Source organism: Myodes glareolus, chromosome 4, assembly GCF_982192425.1.
Source record: "Myodes glareolus chromosome 4, mMyoGla1.1, whole genome shotgun sequence".
Taxonomy (NCBI): domain Eukaryota; kingdom Metazoa; phylum Chordata; class Mammalia; order Rodentia; family Cricetidae; genus Myodes; species Myodes glareolus.
In genome coordinates, this window is record NC_142029.1 from 14331895 (window position 1) to 14352146 (window position 20252).

At 40.6% G+C, this 20252-nt stretch overlaps 1 protein-coding gene across 20 annotated transcripts in view; it reads right to left on the reverse strand.

Moving 5' to 3' along the window:
• Map4 (microtubule associated protein 4) overlaps nt 1-20252 on the reverse strand; it is a 133385-nt gene that overhangs the window by 76244 nt on the left and 36889 nt on the right. For all 20 annotated transcript variants that reach the window (XM_048423392.3, XM_085688890.2, XM_085688889.2 and 17 more), the window contains exons 2-3: nt 15442-15673; nt 1769-1837 (exon numbers count right to left, since the gene is read on the reverse strand). In XM_048423392.3, the coding sequence (XP_048279349.3) occupies nt 1769-1837; nt 15442-15673 (301 nt within the window). The remainder of the gene's footprint in view (nt 1-1768; nt 1838-15441; nt 15674-20252) is intronic.

The window sequence follows — 20252 nt, forward strand, 5'->3', positions numbered from 1 at the left end:
GAGTAAAACTATCCAAGTTAAAAATAAAAAACGTCAATTCTTTTGACGATAACATGACACTTATTTAAGCTAGTTTCTAGCTTTCAACGTACGGTATATATGAATTGCTAATAAGAAAGCCAATTTTATGGAGTAAAAAACAGAACCTAAACTTCAATTTCTTTGAGGTATAAAGATATGTACATTTTTCTTTTTTTAGGGGGAGATACTAGAAGTTCAATCTAGGGTCTCGTACAAGTTTGGTAAGTAACTGCCACTAAACTACATCATTGAGTGTTTGTGGTTTTTTTGTTTTTGTTTTTGTTTCTTTTTAAATAAATTACCCAGGTTGGTCAGTAACTCACTCTGTTGAGGCCTGGAATTTGTGCTCTTCCTGCCTCTGCCTTCCAAGTAGCTGGGATTACAGGCCTGGGTCACTAAATTCATCTTAGAACATTTCTTAAGCTTAGGTTAAAAAAAAAAAAAAGTCAGGGCTGGAGAAATGGGTCAGCAGTTGAGAGCACTTGCTGCTTTTGCTGAGGACCTGAATTCATTTTACAGAGATCACATGATGGCTCACAACTATCTGTAACTCCAGTTCCAGAGCATCTAATACATTCTTCTGGTTTTCTCAGGCTCCTGTACACATGTGGTATAAATAAACTCATGTAAGCACATTCATATAAAAATTAAATTAAAAATATATAAAAAAAAGAGTACATAAAAAACTTATTGCTAACAAAAGGCTTTTGGAAACATTTAGAGCTAAACAACTCTATGGTAATTAAATGAAAGGCTTTTTATGGCTCAATCATATAAAATTGAAACAAAAAAGTACATCTTGTGCTTGCCTCAAAGTACTGATGAGAATCAAAATGTTGCACCCCAGAGTTAGGGTTTTCTGGTGCAACAACAATGTGCCCTGCTTGAGCACTAAAAGTCAAAATTACGGCGCCTGACTCTCACGCAGGCTACCTAAGTTTTACATAATACAACACATTCCATGTGGGCATACTCCTGCTATGACTCTGGCAATTTTGTTCATTATAAATACACTGGGAGTGAAGGGGAGGGGATTCATGCTGGTGAATTATTATGAGGTGAGAGACTAAGGGAACTCAATGCTGAAAGAATATCATAGCCCTAGTACTGGGCTAAAAGTTAAAGGTAGAAATAAATCCCAAAATAAACAGTTAAGGGAAAAGATAAAGGGAGAGAAAAAAATTGAAGACCAGAACCAGAACACAAAGCACTTTACTGTTGTGAGTTACTTTATTTTCTCTCTCTCTCTCTCTCTCTCTCTCTCTCTCTCTCTCTCTCTCTCTCTCTCTCTCTCTCCCTCCCTCCCTCCCTCCCTTCCTCCCTCTCTCTGGTTTGTTTTTGAGATAGGTTTCTCTGTATAACAGCAGTAACTATCCTGGAACTCACTTTGTAAACCAGGCTGGCTTCAAACTCACAGAAATCTATGCCTCCCAAGTGCTGAGATTAAAGGCATATGCAACCATGCCTGGCCACTGTAGGTTCTTAATACTAAAATGAGTACAGAGCACATCCAGGTCAGAGACAGGCTCCTCATATATCAAAGTGATGGGGTTTTTGCATCTTTAAGATTGATCCAATTCTTATGTGGTTCACTTCCAGTAAACATTCAAGGCCTATGAAAGCAAACTCTTCTCTTTTTGTTGTTGAGAAGCCCTGGGTTAAAATACATTCAACAGGAACAGCAAGGTTCTCAAGAATAACTCATATACTTCCATAATAATATTCAAGACCTGCAAAGACCACTTACCTGTAGTGTTATTCCCTTCCATCCCATGGTCACCATTGGCTAGAAGTGTTGGTTTAGAAGATGAAAAACCTGCAATAATTGCAAAGAATAATTATGCACTGTAAAACAAAGTAAAAATAAAAAAGAAATCATTGACTATGTAATTTTTGCTACTATTTGTATTATTAAGCAGTACAAACCACATCCAAACTGTCAATCTTCAGTAAAAGGAAACACACTAATTCCTGCCCCACTCATACCATCAGTACTGTCACCACAGAAAAAGCCTTTCTTTTTTCTTTTTTAGACTTATTTATTGTATGTGCATGAGAGTTTTGCAGAAATATCTATTCACCATAAACAAATCTTGTTTGTTTTTGGTTTTTTTTTTTCTTTGTATTTGTTTTGTTATTTGAGACAGGGTTTCTCTGTAGCTTTGGAGCCTGTCCTGGAACTCACTCTGTAGAACATGCTGGCCTTGAACTCACAGAGATCTGTCTGCCTTTGCCTCCCAAGTGCTGGGATTTAATGCATACTCCACTGCCGCCACCGCCGCCGCCGCCGCCACCACCACCACCACCACCACAGCCCAGATAACAAACAAGCAAAAAGTCACTTGGTCCATCGTCCTCCCCACCCCCAGCTGTAGACCTGGCTGTTCTGGAACTCACTCTTTAGACCAGCTGACCTTGAACTGAGAGATCTACCTGCCTTCTGTCTTTAAGAGCTGGAACTAAAGGTATGTGCCATCACTGCCAGGCATAAATGTCTTTATTCTATAAATTGTCAGAGATTGTTAACAGATTCAAGTTAAAAATAACCAACCTACAGAGAACCTCAGGTTAAGTAAGCACATTTCACTTGAAGTGATCCAGGGACTTAACTCCTCCACTAGGATACCATCAGTGCTCCTGTACAAAGAGACTACATGGAGACGGAAGGACTCATAGGACATAAGAATTCTCTGTTTTGGAGCTGGAGAAATGGCTCAGAGGTTAAGAGCATTGCCTGCTCTTCCAAAGGTCCTGAGTTCAATTCCCAGCAACCACATGGTGGCTCACAACCATCTGTAATGAGGTCTGGTGCCCTCTTCTGGCCAGCAGGCATACACACAGACAGACTATTGTATACATAATAAATAAATAAATATTAAGAAAGAAAAAAAAGAATTCTCTGTTTTGTTTGGAGACAGGGTCTCATAGCCCAGGTTAGCCTCAAGCTTGTTTGCATACAGACAGGAAGTCTTTGGGTACTGCATAAAGCTGGGCACAGTGGTACACTCAGTATGTGAGACAGGAGGATCACTAAGTTCGTGATCTTCCTCAACACAACAAACTTCCTCAAAAAGTAAGTTTGAGGTCAGCTTGGCCTACAGAAGACCCTGTCTCTGAAAATAAATAAAAAGGTCAAGGTCTTTTTGGTGTGTGTAACAGTGCTAGCTGTCCTGAAACTAGCTCTTGTAGACCAGGATGGCCTTGAACTCACAGAGGCCTGCAGACCTCTGCCAGGATTAAAGCATTGTATCACCACCAGGGTTTTGTGTTTTTGTAAATGGATACCTAATTATTCAGCATTATTAATCTGTTGAAAAGACTATCTTTGCCCTATTGAATATATTTGCCCTGGTGCAAATGTGCAACTTTCTGGAAAATCAATTGACAACATTTGTGTTAGTCTGCTTCTGGGCTTCCTATTCTGATAGTGATGAATTTTTCCTTCATTTCATGTGCGTCAAACCCAGAGTGCTCTACACTTCAGTGCTTCACTTCTAGCAGCTAAGTATTTAACTGCTGAACTATATTTCCAACCCTGGGCTTTTCCTCCAATTTTATCTTTTCCATGAATTTTTAAGTCTGGGTATTCTGGTTCCATATAAGCTTGGTAACAATTGATTTTCTTTCTGAACAGGGTCATGCCTATTTCCCAGACTGGCCTTCAACTCATTTTATAGCCCAGACAGCAGCAACATAAAACAGACAAGCAAATAAGCATGGCAGCACCAGTAATCTCAGTGCTGGAAAGGCAGAAACAAAAAGATCCCTGGAAAGTGTTGATCAGCCAGTCTAGTCAAATCAGCAGGCTCCAGGTTCACTGAGAAAAGGAGAAAAGGAAAAGAAAAAGGAAAGGGAGGAGAGGGGAGGGGAGAAGAGAGGAAGAGAAGGGAAAGGAGGGTATGGGAAGGGAAAAGAAAAAGGAAAGGGGGAAGGAAAGAAAAAGGAAATAAAAAGAAAGGAAAGGGAAAAAGGGAAAAGCAGAAAAGGAAAGGGAGTTGGAAGAAAAGCACTCCAAATATTCCTCTGGCTTCCACATAAGCATGAGCAGGCACATGTGCACTTGCATAAAAACACATAATCTTGATATCTTATTTACAACTGCGACAAACAGAAAAATCAACAGGGGACGTACATTTTCTGAAAGATACTAGACTAGAATTAGCACTTCTGCATCTGCACAATTTCATGCTGACCAAAGCTTCCAGTAAATCATCCTCCTGCAAATTCTTCCCCATGGTATATTTCCTAGGTATATTTCACCCTAGAAAGGAGAATCGCGACTGCTTAGAGTATACAAAGCTAAGATTAACTCTTTTCGGGGTTCTTCTGTCCCTGTTTGAGAGTGTTCTTGAGAGGGTTCAAGCAAGATAGGCAGTCAAAAGAATTCTTACAAGGATCTATCTTACAACATCTCAAACATTTTATTTCAAGAAAATGGTACAGTCATCCATTTTGGTAGCTAGACAACCAACAGTCTTAGAGGCCACTGAGCACGGACTGAGCATGGACCCTCCCTAATAACCAGCTCTGGACACATCTACCCATCTCCCTGAAAACACTCATCTTAAAGGGAAACCAGCTGAGATGTAAAAATAAATACATATTTATTTAATTAAAAAAAAAAGAAAAGAAAGGGAAACTTGCTGGGCAGTGGTGGTGCATGCCTATAATCCCAGCACTCGGGAGACAAAGGCAGGAGATCTCTGTGTTTCCTGTTCTAGAGAGTGGGTTCCATGACAGAAGGGCTATACAGAAAAACCTATCTTGCCTTGGGCACACACGCGCGACATTATGACCTACAGAAGTATTTTTCACAGATACTTTTCAAAGACAAAGGGAAATCTAGAAGCTACACTACCTAAAATAATAAATGCAGGCTTTTTCTTTAGAAGCTAACAGTCTAGATCCTGTATCCAGAGCAGAAATCCTTGATAGTAATCACTGTAATGGTTAACTGAAAAGACTCCTCTGTTATTTGAGAGGAACAAAGAGAAGCATGGTATATCAGAGTACTAATTAGAAAAAAAGAGATAAAAGGGTGAAAAAACAAGTTTCCATTAAATATGCATAAATAACAAGTACCCTGCTCATTCTTCACATAATGTACTGTCCTGATCCAAAGAGATGCCAGCTATGTTCTACCCCACACTTGGCATCAAGTCCCTCTCCTCAAACAATCAGCACTTAAGATTCATCATCCCTAGCTTAAGAGAACATATTTTTAAAAATCTGTCCTGTTTTAAAAGTGTAAATTATAAGAAAATGGAAATTTTACAAAAATTAATTATTTTTTGCCTGTGGAAGTGGTAAAACTACTTAATAATCTGGTAATAGCTAGTGTGCCTAAAGGGGAGGAAAGAACAAACCTTCTATATAGTCAAGCAATTTATCAATTGAGAAATATTAACTTAACATTATCAGTATTTAAATCATTTATATAAAGAGATATAATATTAATATAAACAGAATGCTATAGCACTATTTAAAAATAGTCAAATATCCATAAAAAGATTCACTATAGAGTAAGATACCACTGAGAATCCAGGACATATAGGCAGAGGGATAAGCAGGTAGAAAGAAGGCTAATATGACAAAATGAGTATTATGTAAAAAAAAAAAAAAAAATTCTCATCCTCCCCCCATTTCTTCCTTAAAGAAGGCAAACTAAGAAACATGTCAACTTCAACACACTAGCAGAAGTGTTTAAAAGCATGGGCTGGAGAAATACTTCAGTGGTCTAATGTCCTCTACTGGCCTCCAGAGATGACAGGCATTTACCTAGTACCCAGACATATGATGCAGGCAACACTCATACACATAATAAAATTAAGTACATCTTTAAAAAAAAAAAAAGATGCAGAGTTGGGTGTGGTAGTATATATCTAATGTCACCTCTATACTTAAGGGATTATGGCCTGAGAATTCAAGGCCAGCCTCATCTAAACGATAAGATACTACCTATAAAAAAAAAAGTAGGAAATAAAGAATCTAGAAATTAAAAGAGGTAGCCTTGGAGTTGAACAGATGGTTCAGTATTTAAGAGAGCATACTGCTCTTCCAGTGGACCCAGGTTCAGTTCCAAAGGGGTCTCACAACTGCCTATAACTCTATTTCCAAAGAATCCAATATCCTTCTCACCTCTGGGAATACTCAAATTCATGTACACATATGCACAAAAAGAAACAAAAATTCACATAACTAAAAATAAAATTTAAAAGGACAGCCTCTAGTGATCTAGAAATTATGAAAATATTCATAAAAATGAAAATAAACAGAAATACATAATGAAACCACAGGCTAAATGTGGCATAGATGAGCAGCAAAGTTTCCAAGTTTGTCCCTTCTCCACATTAACCAATCTTCATTCCCACTAGAGTCAATCCTTCATCACCTCCCACATGGAGCAGACACTATCTCACCAGTGAGCTTCCCCACCTCCGAGGAATGGACACTGACACACTGGGGTAGCACTGACAACATACTGCCAAAAGCAGGCACAAGACAGTCATCCATCACAGCATCTCTCAAACAAAACTTCCAATAAATAATTGAGGAAAAGGTGCCATTCGAAGAGAACCAGTACCACCCAGGCAAATCATGCTAAAAGAGCTAGCAAAACACTCTGAGCTATACCCCCAGCCCAAACAGTAGAGTCTATAAAAGACATACTTCCCTCAAAGAGACAAGAAAAAAAACCATACAACTAGGAAACAAAAGTATGGATTAAACAAAGTAAAATATCTAATGAAAAGAAATCCTTTTGGAATTTAGACGGTTTCTAAATTGGGCTGGGCGGTGGTGTCACATGCCTTTAATCCCAGTACTTGAGAGGCAGAGGCGGGTGGATCTCTGTGAGTTTGAGGCCAGTCAGGTCTACAAGAGCTAATTCCAGGACAGGCACCAAAGCTACAGAGAAACCTTACCTTGAAGAAAACAACAACAACAACAAATTATCTGTCAGTTACTCTAGGTCTTAACTAAAGTTGGTTGCCCCAATGTTGCACATGAGATTTGATTGCCAAGGTAGCCAGTTGTTCCTGTAATTTCTTGCACCTTTTAGAAGTTGCTTGATTGCACTTCCTGTTTAATCAAGCAATATTATTTCCCTTCTCAGGTCTTTGATCGGGTCAAAAACTAGATAGTCATAGTTACTTTCCACTCATGACTTAGCCAAGCCATTTCTAATATAAAAGACTCAAAAACTCCTTAGGATAGGATAGCCTATTGAAACATTTAGCATCTATTTCTTTTTTGGTATTGTTTATGCTGGCTGTAATTCTAATTTTTTTTTCCTTCCCCTGCCCTGTAATTCTAATTTTTATGTATGTTTTTGCCTCTTCTTTTCCCTGGACAATACTTGATATTTGTTCTTACTGTATATAGTTTTATATTAGGCTTAGAACTCTCATCTAGACAAATTGGGGAGATGTGCAAACTCCTTCAGTAAATAGCCGGTCCACTTTGAGCGTGCTCACATGTACTATAAATGCAGATGAAAAGCATGCGTGGGCCTCTAGGCTGCTGAATATAGTTCTAGTTCCCAATGCACGCATAGGACTTCAGATCAGTACTCTTCTGAGAGTTTATCCCCAAATAAATAAACCTTTGTTATATTCCATTCTTGACTATTGTGGAACTCTTATATGCCAACACCATGATGTCAAAGAATTTTTCTCATTAACCTTAAAAAAACCCCAATGGCCAACTTCTAAACATAAATTAACTTATGAAAGGCTCACTGAACTCTTGAACCAGATGAATGACCTCCTCCACAATGTACATCTTGTGGCAGACAATGGTGGCAGAGAAACTGATCTTGTTGAAATCCATGACAAAGCCTACAAGGATTTTTTTTTAATGTATACAATATTCTGTCTGTGTGTATGCCTGCAAGCCAGAAGAGGGCACCAGACCCCATTACAGACGGTTGTGAGCCACCTTGAGGTTGCTGGGAATTGAACTCAGGACTTTTGGTAGAGCAGGGAATGCTCTTAACCCCTGAGCCAACTCTCCAGCCCTGCCTGCAAGAATTCTTTGGACCATTTACTGAAATGTTTTCTGCCTCTAAGAAGAACAAAACTGAGCACATGGGAGGCAGAGGCAGGTGAATCGTTGTGAGTTCGAGGCCAGCCTGGTTCACAAGAGCTAGCTCCAGGACAGACTCCAAAGCTAAAGAGAAACCCTGTCTTGAAAAAACAACAACAACAACAACAAAAAAAAAAAAAAAAAAAAGAAGAGGAGAAGGAGGAAGAGGAAGAAGAAGAAAACTGCTTTGATTATTTTTCTAACAATACTCCTGTAAAGGAAAAAATTATATATACCACCCTTTATGCTGAAATGCAGGGCCTTAGAAATAGACAATTCAGGCCCCTTGCTGTAAGGGAAGGGAAGGGAGCCTTTTGTCCTGTGACAGGATGTGAGTCAGGATCAGCTAGGAAGGCAGGAAGAGATAAGAAAAACAGGTAGCACAGCCCCCTCCTTGGTATCCAGGTGGGTCTGGACAACCCCCTCCTTGGTATCTAGGTAAAAGGTCAAGAATGTGCCACTCAGCTTAGCCTTATTTGAACTGACCAATGAAATGAATCCCCGTAACCACGCTTTTTTGCTTCTGTACCCGCACTTCTGCTCTCCTATAAAAACCTCTCACCCCCAACCCGGGGGCGCGCAAGTCCCCGAGAGACTTGGTCGCCCCGGGTATCCGTGTATCCTCAATAAACCTCTTGCTGCTTGCATCCGGCTGCGTGTTTTCGACTGATCTTTGGGGCGCAGGGGCCTCTCCCGAGGGAAGACGCCCCACGGGAGTCTTTCACTCCCAGTAGGAACTATAAGAGTACTAACAGTCTCACTTTTTTTTTAAAGTTTTTCAAGCCAGCATTATCTCTGTGTAGCTTTGGTTGCCCAACTTAACTCTGAAGACCAGCCAGACCTTAAACTCAGAGATCCACCTGCTTCTGCCTCTCAAGTTCTGAAATTAAAGGTGTATACTAACTACCAAGAAGCCAGTTTCACTTTTTCTATATTATAGATGCTACCTCACTCATATGACAAGCTCCACCACCAAATGGCTGACTTATGCTCTGGATCATCACCAGTTAAATTTTATCATGGCCCCTTTGATAGGCCCTCCCCTGAGGCCCTCTGCCTGCTGCTGCTCCTCCATCATCAACCCTTTGTCAACTCTAAACAGCTAACAGCAGCCATTACACACAGAATCCCTCACAGCAGTTAGGGTGACCTTTGAGAGGGGGAAATAAGAAACTAAGAGTTAGACAGACTCCCTGGTAGTCAGACAAATAGGGAGAGGGGTTATGGCTAGGTAATAAAGATGGCGGTTTTTCAAGATGGCCTGCTTCTTCCTCACCCAACTGACCTGAAACAAAACTTGGAAGCTTAAAACAAAGGTTTTAGGCCCCCTCATGATAGGCTGGCTTAGTAAGTGCAAGGTTAACCAAAGACATGTCACACAACAGTTCTGGGCTAATCGACAATGCTAGCTTTCTTCAAACTGACCAACTGCCTACGTTAGGGAAGAAAATTCTTCGGAAGTTTTAAAACCTCCAGCCCTCCAAAAGAGACTAGATTTTTGGCTTTTCCAGTCCTCCAAAGAGCTTTGTAAAGGGTCTTTCTCTGTTACATCTGCTATGTGCATATGTTCCCTTACCCCAAATAAGTGCCTTTCTTGAATTTCTTTAAAATTACTTATTTTTACAAGGCAGTGATGGTGTATACTTTTAATCCCAGCACTTGGAAGGCAGAGGCGGGTGGATCTCTGAGTTCAAGGCCAGCCTGGTCTACAGTACAGGACAGGCAGGGCAACAAAGAGAAATTCTGTCTTCTTAAACAAAGAAAACAACAATAAAAGTATTGATTAAGGAGCTGTAGATAGTTCAGCACTTAGGAGTGTGTACTGCTCCGGGAGAAAACCTAAGCTTAGAGTACAGCACCCACGCTAGGGCTCCCAGAAGATCCAAGATCCTCTTCTAACTTCCACAGGCCCCGATACACATGGTACACAGACATGCATGAAGGCAAAACAAACACATGAAATAAAAATAAACACATAAAAATAAATCTTAAAAAAATAAATTTACAATCCAGTTAAGTGACTGTCATATTTTAAGAAATAACACACAAGGCATTTACCAGGTTAAAAGAAAACAGAGATTAAATAGAAATAAGAGAAGTGACTGTATCATACATATACCACACAGAGCTTCAGTGTAGAAGAGAATTAAAAACATTATGACACTAAGAAGAAAAACTGAGGGGCTGAAGAGGTGGCTCAGAGGTAAAGAACGCTGGTTGTTCTTCCAGAGGTCCTGAGCAACCACATGGTGGTCACCTGTAATGAAATCTGATGCCCTCTTCTGGCATGCAGGCAAACATGCAGGCAGAGCACTGCATACATAATAAAGAAAATCTTAAAAAAGAAAAACTCAGAAACTTCTTTCAAATAAGTTATGTTAAGCACTATGAAGCACTGGGAATATCCTCAATCAAAAGATGTTATACTACCTTCTCACTAAATTCCACAGAGGATCTTCATTTAATGAAATAAACTCTCAATTCAACATATGTAGCACTGAAACAACACATTTTTAAATTAATCATATTTTCCCCACTCCACCTCCCCCAGACAGGGGGGTTTCTCTGTAACAGCCCTGGCTGTCCTGGAACTCCTTTTGTAAGCCAGACTTTGCCTGGAATTAAAGCCACGCACCATCATGCCTAGCTAAAAATTAACCACATTCTTCTTAAAGGAATAGAAATTAAAGTTACCTTTAAAAAAAAAAATCACTCTGCATAACAGGTTTCATCTCCCACCAGTGGCAAGTAAACCTTGAAAAGGAGGGTAAAGAGCTGAGAGGAAAAGAGCCAGGAGGGAGAGTAAGCTTTGGGCCAAACAGGGAAGAATGAGCACAGGCTCAACACAAGGGCTTGCAATCTGCATGGCCAGACTCTTGCCAACATCACCCTCTTGTGGCAAATTTTGGCAAACTGCACTATTTCATTAAGGCCAAGTCACATGAATAAAATCCTCTGCAGTCTAACCTAGTTACCACCCCTTCCATACTGACTTATAACATCTTCTAACCTAGAAGGACCTGTTAAAACACAGCTAAGTCTCAACCCCTGAGCCTATCTACTGAACTTTGCACAAGCTCCACATGATCTGAAATGGAGTTCTAAGGCCCACCCTTAAGGAGCACTATCCTATACTAATTTTCTTTTTTTAGAAACAGAGTCTCACTACATAGCTCAGACTGTCCTGGAATTCACTATGTAGACCTACCTGGGTAGATTCACTGGGTAGATCTACCTGCCTCTGTCTCCTGAATGCTGGGATAAAAGAATGCACCTCCATCTAATTTTTTATTCTACATAAATATTGGCCTCAAATTCTCTCCTAGAGAGTTAAGTAGAAACTATTAACCTCAATCTTATGAATTGGGCACAGAAGTCTAAATTACCTGTCCACAAACTTCCTAACTGCTTATGTGAAAGTCAACAAATGTATGAGATACTCACTAGCCAAAGGCAGTCACATAATTTCTGCTTTGCCGCTCATATTTCAAAGGCAGATATAGTCGGGTGGTGATTGTACATGCCTTTAATCACAGGAGATTAAATCACACAGGCAGAGTCAGCAGATAAATCACACAGGTAGAGTCAGGTGGATCTCTCTGAGATCAAGGCCAGTCAGGGGGGAGGGGGCACGATACGGGATGGGGAACGGGAGGGACCACGAGGGACCACGACTGGATGGCACAGACAGATGCAAGGGTCAGACACAAAGTGCTCATAATGAACTACCAGGTACTGGGCAGTTTAGGAGTAAAGCATGGAAGCTCAATACATTCTGAGAAACGACAAATACAGCAGGCAACAAGCATGCCACGGTACCCACTCGTGATCTTAAAATACATTCCTCACTTTAATAGAAAAGAATTCTTACAGAAATTGGTGCCACCATGTTTGTTACTAGAGTTGTACTCAGATATACTTATTTTGTGTTTTATTTTGAGATGGGGTTTCTTCTAGCCCAGGTTAGCCTTGAATCCCCTACAAAACCAAAGTTGACCTTGACTTTACCTTTCTCCCAAATGCTAGGTTTGGACCATAGTGAAAGATTACCCATCACTTTTTAGTTGAAGGACTTTAGGGAAGCCATATAAAAAGTAAATAAATAAATAAAAACCTATTGTCTAAAGAGCTCTATTATATGTAGCTTGTTCAGCTGGTCCTCCTATATCTAAACTCTATATCTAGTTTAAACACAAAAGTTTAAACTTCCCTTGAGTGGCCTGAGTTTAAATCAAACAAGTAAGAGACTACCAAGCTATTCAAAAAACAAAAAATTTAGGTATGTACTTCAGGTTTGGGCACACAAACAGATATATAGAAAAACACAAAAATAATGAAATACACTAGGCCTTGAGGCAGGAGAATCAAGAGTTTCAGGGTAGCACAGGTTACATCTTAAGGCCTTATCTCATAGAACAAAGGTAACAAATTAAAACCTTTAGAGTTCCTCCATTGTGTCTTAAAAACTGTGCAAAAGAGATAGCTTGGAAGTTAAGAGCACTTATTATTGATCTAGCAGAGAACCAACACATGAAGGGCAGCTTATGACTGCCTATAACTCCAGCTCCAGAGGATAGGACATCCTCATCTATCCTTCACAAGTAACATAACATACTCAAAATTACCCCCACAGACATACACACACACACACACACACACACTAATAATTTGTTTGATAGCTTCTTTCCTGAAACAGGGTTTCTACATGTAGCCCTGGCTCTGAGAGATACACTTACTTCTGCCTCCTGAGTGCTGAGATTAAAGGGTGTGCACCATCACTCTAGATGAGGTACAGCCAGGTGTCATAGCACACATGCTTTTAACACCACTATTCGAGAGGTAGAGGCGAAAACAGAAGCTTTATGAGCTGTAGGTCAGCCAGCACCTCCACTCTCAAAAGAGAGAAAGCACAAGAAAAACTATTTCTACTACTTCCCTGTCCTTACCCATCTAGATTAGTCTCAGACTGTAGAGGCATAAAACAACTGTAAGAAAACAGAACATGAAAAAGAACCTTCTTCATCCAAACTCTGATGAGCATCAAGTTACTGGGAGAGCATCTTAGCTATCATTACCTACTACAATAACTAAATCTTACCATTTCCTTCCTTCCTACTAAACTTCCTTTATTTTCATGGTCAAAGGACCATTGTGAACTATTCTCCACTAGGAAATTCAATTTTTTTCCCTTGGAGCAAATAATCATGCAAATGATAAGATCTTATACTCCTATATTCTTCACCTGATGCAGTGTGTGTCTCTCCATAAAGTATAAACAAAGCCACTGGGTTTTCCACTTTGGTTGTAGAAAGTCAAAAGCAATATCACTCACACTTCCACAGCATGAGAAAGATAGCTGAGAGCTAGGAGTCTGGGAGACATCTCAGCTGGCAATATGCTTGACATGCAAGCAAGGACCTGAGTTAGACACCCAGACCCAGAACAAAAGTAAAATAGCTGTAATACCAGTGCTGAGGGGGTGGAAACAAAAAGGCAAATTTCCAAGGCTTTCCAGTTTAGTCTATCTGGTGAGTTTCAAGCCAGTGAAGGACCTTGGGGGGGGGGGGGGGGGCAAAAAACAAAAAAACAAAAACTGGCCCAGTGAGATAGCTAAGTGGGGAAAAGCATTTACAACAAAACTTGATCAATCTCCAGGATCCTTAAGATGAAGGGAAAAAACTGGTTCCTGTAAATTGTTCTCTGATTTCTACATGGAATGTACAAAGGTGACTGAGAAACAAAAACACCCAACATTGTCCCCTGGCCTACACACACACACTACACTACACCACACACACCCCTACCTCAAATGAAAGGATACATCTTCTCTCTCCTCCCTCCCGACTCTCTCTTTCTCTCTCTTTAAATAAATCTTTTTATTATGTATACAATAGTCTCCCTGCACGTATGCTTGGATGCCAGAAAAAGGCACCATATCTCATTACAGATGGTTGTGACCCACCATGAGGTTGCTGGGAATTAAACTCAGGACCTCTGGAAGAATAGTCAATGTTCTTAATCTCTGAGCCATCTCTCCAACCCTCTTTTCTCTCTTTCATACAGTCACATGTAGTTCAGTCTTGGAACCTGATAAGCGATGCTTCAAATCCTGTAGTTCTGATCCTGTCTTCACCTCTCAAGTTCTAGGATGACAGGTGTATTGTGCTACCATGTCTACTTATGTAGGGTTCAAACCTAACAGAGCTTCATATACTACTGTTGAGCAAGCAACATTCCCATTTCTCTATTGTCTCATAAAGAAATTTAATCCCTAGTTTAAAAATTAAAAACGATGCACAGATAGAACAATTTCAATCAAACAAGAAAATATTAATTTTATGTAACTATTCTAGAAGATAAATGCTTCCCCACTTATATGGTATTTTATTTCATTTCATTTTGGTACACAGCTCTCAAAATCACCTCAAACTTTCAATCTTTCTAACTCAGACCTCAACAGCAGCCAACTCTTTTTTTGTTTGTTTTTGTTTGCTATTTGTTTGTTTGTTTTGTTTTCCAAGGTTTCTCTATAAAGCCTTGGCTGTCCTGGAACACTCAGCTGACCAGGCTGGCCTTGACCTCACAGAATGACTCTACCTCCCAAGTTCTATCAAATTAATTTTTGAAACTGCATGATTTCAATTCTGAAACCAGATAAGCCAGGCAGTAGTGGCACATGCCTTTAATTCCAGCACTAGGGAGGCAGAAGGTTCCAACGCTACACAAAGAAACCCTGTCTCGAAAATAAATAAATAAGTCAATAAATAAATACATACATGAATAAAGCCATACAATAAATAAATAAACAAGACCATACATACACGGTTGGCTCACATCAAAGCTGAAGACTGCCATGAGTTCGAAGTCAAAATGAGCTAGACAGTGATTTCCAAGGCAGCATGTGCTATAGTGTGAGATTCTGTCTCAAAACACCAAACAACCAACCAAATATACATATAAATTACTAGACAACTAATGATCAATACCCCTCTTAAATACAGGCACAAAATTCCTCAGCCAGCTGAGTAGTGGTGGCTCAGGCCTTTCATCCCAGTACTCAGGAGGCAGAGGCAGACGGATCTCTCTGAGTTTGAGGCCAGAGTTCCAGAACAGCTAGCGATACAAAAAGCCCTGTCAGGAAACCCCACTACCACCAAAACAAAAGACAAAAATGTTTCATCAACACTGATTTGACTAAAGGACAACGTGTCCTTGATTTGCAATAAAGCCTTCAAGTGACTGACTAGCCTACACCAAACCTCAGTAGTGACAGACAAGTCCTGACCTCCAATCTGCATTCTAAAGGCGTGCATCCTTTTCACCTTGAACACTTACCTTCAACCTGGCTAGTGTCTGAGCATGGTTTCTTTTTGGACTCTGGGTTCCCAGCTTTCTCATCACCATCCATAAGAGGAATATACTCAGTCTTCTCCACAGTTTCTCCCACGGTGTCATCATAGGGCTCCGCCTCCAGTGTGGCAATGAAGTCTCGCTTTATCTCTCCCTCAATCTCCGGAGGTGGCTCTGTCAATGCATCTACAAGACTGAGGTCCGCCATTCTGCACCACTGCAAGGGGAAAAGAGAAGTTCACATGAATATTGTGAATGAAAACTGGAAAAACATTTCTAGAACTTCTCATCAGTTGTTTTCAAGAGAACCAAAATCTCAAACTTTAAGTACAGTATGCCTTTTAGATGATTAGAAAATAAAATTTCAGTAACTGCAGGTGACATTGTTCTCGAATCTCTCCAGGACAGAAAAGCCAAGACTATTTTGTTCTTTTTATTTATCTTTACTTATTTAACAGGATCTTGTTATATGAAGCCCAATCTAGGCTAACCCACAATAAATCTTCTGCCTCAGTCCCCAGTACACTGGGATTATAGGAATGTATAGTCAAACTAGCTTCTTTTTATTAATACAGAAAATAAAAGCAAGAGTCAGGCAGTGGTGACTCTTGTCTTTGATCCCAGCACTCTGTGAGTTCAAGGTCAGTTAGTTCCAGACAACTAGGTGTGTTACACAGAGAAACCCTGACATGAAAAGCCAACCCCTTCCCCCAAATTTACTTTTACTTCCTGTGTTTTAAGTATTTTGCTTGTTTGCTTGCATATATGTGCACCAAGAGCATGTCTGTGTCCAGAGGAGGAGTTATGTGAGTGCTGAGAACCTAACCTAACTTGGGTCCTCTGGAAGAGCAGACGGTGCTCTTAACCACCGAGCCATCTCTCCAGGCCTTAAATCAGATCTAACTTCATATCAGGTTCCAAAATAGTTTTTAAAAGAATACAAAGAATATTAGAATGTTTCTATGAAAAAGACTGTATTGTCAGGAAAACAAAAGCATCTGTTTTCTAAGACTCAGTACTGCCTCATATTATTCACTCCTAGATAGCTGAGTCAGCATTACTATACTAGCAAGAAAAATAATGACAGCCAGCAATATGGGTCAATGGACAAATGCACTTGTCACAAAGCCTGACAACCTGAGTTTGAGCCCCAGATTCCTCTGCAAAGATGGAGAGAACCAACTTTTCACAAAGCTGCCCTTTGATCTTCATAGTACAGACACAGTCTCACACACATCATACATACACACATAACTATAACTTTAAAACAAGCAGGGTGGTGATAGCACAAAACTTTACTCCCAGCAGTCCGGAGGCAAAGGCAGGTGAATAAAGCGAGTTCCAGGGCAGACAGAGTTGTTAAACTGAGAAACCTTGTTTGAAAAAAACAAAAACTTAAAAAAAAAATGATTTGAGAAATAACTTGAATGGAGGTATCCTATGTGGGTGGATAAAGCCATTCACAGAAGCCATAAGGAGATGCGGGCTGGAAGACCCCTGTAGCTCCCAAAACAATACAGGCCATTGCCACAAAAGCTGGTGCCCATCAGAACAGGGTGGTAAGACATTACTACTGAAGACGCCACACACTTTGGTGGCAGGACAGAGGGTTGGGGGTGGGAAACCAAGCTGTAACTTACATTGGAAGCTTGTTCCCTGCTTGCTAGATTTCATAGTCCCAAAAAGGGGGCTTTCCTGGCTGATAGGGGAACACTGTTACTGTCTTTTCCCACTACAGATTCCCTGTTTGACACTACCCACCTGCCAGGCAATGAAAAAGAAGCTAATTGTTACAGGATTTTTGGCCCATTACACAGGAGGAAATTCGTCCCTGGTACTGTAAAACTGGTCAAAGGCCTAAGGCAGATGAGGTCATAGGCTGTAGTGGGAAAGCTATTGCTGTTGTTTTTGATAAATAGACACGATGCACCTATCAAATTGCCTTCTAACCTTTTGGTCACAGAAGTTTCTTTTTTCAATGGGTAGCCAGTACTGCAGAGACTCATACTGGTCAAAGCACTAGGAATAAGTCATGGCTGAATGCTCAGACCTAAACATGGAATCTATAACCAACCCTCACAAAGCTCAAGGAGCAACACAGAAGATGGGATGGGAAGAACGGAGGAGCTGAAGGAGGGAAGAGAGTGCTGCGAAAGTGCTGTCTTTCGGGCAGGACGCGGCTGTTGGTGTTACAGTCTTGCACTTTCTCTCTCAGCTGTTTTGACTGCCTGCAGAAGACCTGAATAAGGTGAACCTGTTAACACTCATGAGGACATACTACTCCTACAGGATTTATACACAATTAATGGCTGGTGGTAAATTGCCCAAGTTCCTGTAAAATAAAGTTCTCCTCCACACCCCTGTAAGTAACCCTCATCAAATTCATTGAGTCATAAAAATTTAAACTAAACAGAAACTACCAAGATCTGCTTCTTAGTTTTAGACAAGTTCTTAGATAAAAAGTAACATTTATCAGCATGGAGAATCCTAGAGAAGGTTTATCTATATGTGAGCTGGGTGAAAAACATTAACTACATATATTTTTTAAAAATTACATTAGGAAAAATAACAAGATTTAATATTTTATTGCATGCCAGAGAAATGGGGTCACAGTATAGCTCAGGCAGGCTGGAACTCATACAGATAAAGTTGGTCTAGAACTCAAAGCAATCCTCTTGACCCAGTCTCCCCAGGGATGGGATTCCAAGTGTGATCCATCATGATGCCTGGCTTAAACACTGAATTCATATAGATCTACAAATAAAATCCTTTCTCCCCTCAAAAAAGCTGCGTTAGGCACTGGAGAGATGGACAAGCTGTAAGAGCACCTGACGCTCTCATAAAGGACTGGGATCCTGCAACACTCTGTGATGGCTTACAGTCATCAATACCTCCAGTTCCAAGAGATCTGATCTAACCACCTCTTCTGACCTCTGCAAGCCAGGCACACTTGTGGTACACATACATACACGCAGGCAGGTAAAACATACATATAAAATTAACAAATATAAACATTGAAGAGGGCTGCTTATCTAGCTACCCCCACCCCCATGTCTGTGTTTGTGTACACTCTTTGCATGTAAGTGTAGAGCAGGGGACATTGGGTGTCTCCTCCACTGCTCTCTACCTTATTTGTTTGAAACAGTCTAGTATGGCAGCTGGTGAAGCCCAGAGATCCTCCTGTCCTCCAACCCCAAATGCTGAGATTACAGTCATGAGCAACCATTTCTGGCTTTTTACATAGGTGCTGGCATCTGAACTAAGGTCACTGAACCATTTCCTCAGTCCTTAGTTTTGCTTTTTGTTGGTTTCATTTTGAGACAAGGTCTTTTCAAGAGGCCCAGACTGGCCTCAAATTTGTTATCCTCTCTCTTGCCTCTGCCTCTCTACTCTTGGGATAAGAGGTGTGTGTGTTACCATGTGGGCTTGCTTTTCATCCTTCCCTCTGTAAAACTACTCTCATCAGTCAGCCCTTGAGAGTTAGTATGTACTTTAATTATAAAAACCCAGGGCACGGGGGCACATAGCTATAATCCAAGGAACTCGGCAGCTAAGGCACAAAGGTCTGAAGTTCTGGGATTACAGGCATGAGCCACCACATTGTGCACAGGTGTTGAGGTGCATCTCTTTCTAAATATGTTGACATGTAAAGAATAGCTAAGCTACTGGGATGCAGATATTAGGAAGACTGAGCTCCACACCAGCCTGAGCTATGTAAAGAAGTCCTATGTCAGGCTAGAAAGATGGCTGAGAGGCTAAGAGCACTGGTTGCTCTTCCAAAGGTCCTGAGTTCAATTCCCAACAACCACATAGCAGCTCACAGCCATCTATGATGAGATCTGGTGCCCTCTTCTGGTGTGTAGGTATACATGCAAGCAGAACATTACATACATAATAAATCTTTAAAAGAAGTTCTATTTCAAAAAACAAGAATATGCACACATCACTACTTGTAGAAAATGATTCTAGAAAATTACAGCATTATGATAGAAGTAAAGATAATTAATTTACTGAAAGTACACTTTATTCTGTAAATGAAAGAAACCAATTTCCTGCTTTATTCTAAGATAAAGTACATGTAACATTCTTTAAGTAATTGGCAGATCTGCCAAACAGTTCTACAAATGTATCATATTATCATACATATTTTACCTCATATAATCAGTTAGGCCTCAACGTTATGCTTTATGAACAAAAAGGTACAACAGGGGCCAGGCATGCCTCTAATCCCAGCACTTTGTAGGCAAAAGTAGGTGGCAGTCTTCTGAGTTCAAGCCCATCCTGGTCAGCATCTGAGTTCCAGGACAGCTAAGGCCATGTAGTGAAATGGGGGTGGGGAGAAGGAGATATATGGAATACAATACAACATAAGGCTGTTTTCAAATCAAGACCTCAAGAGCACTGGACTGAGCCCCCAAGGTCCAAATGAGGAGCAGAAGGAGGGAGAACATGAACAAGGAAGTCAGGACCGAGAGGGGTGCATTCACCCACTGATAAAAAGGGACTGATCTAATGAGAGCTCACCAAGGCCAGCTGGACTGAGACTGAACGAACATGTGATCAAACCGGATTCTCTGAATGTGGCTGACAAGGGGGCTGACTGAGAAGCCATCGATAATGGCACTGGGACTTGTTTTGTCTGCATGTACTGGCTTTTTGGGATCCTAGTCTGTTTGGATGCTCACCTTCCTAGACCTGGAGGGAGGGGGGAGAAACTTGAACTTCCCACAGGGCAAGAAACCCCAACCGCTCTTAGGACTGGAGAGGGAGGAGGAGAGGAAGTGGGGGGAGTGGGA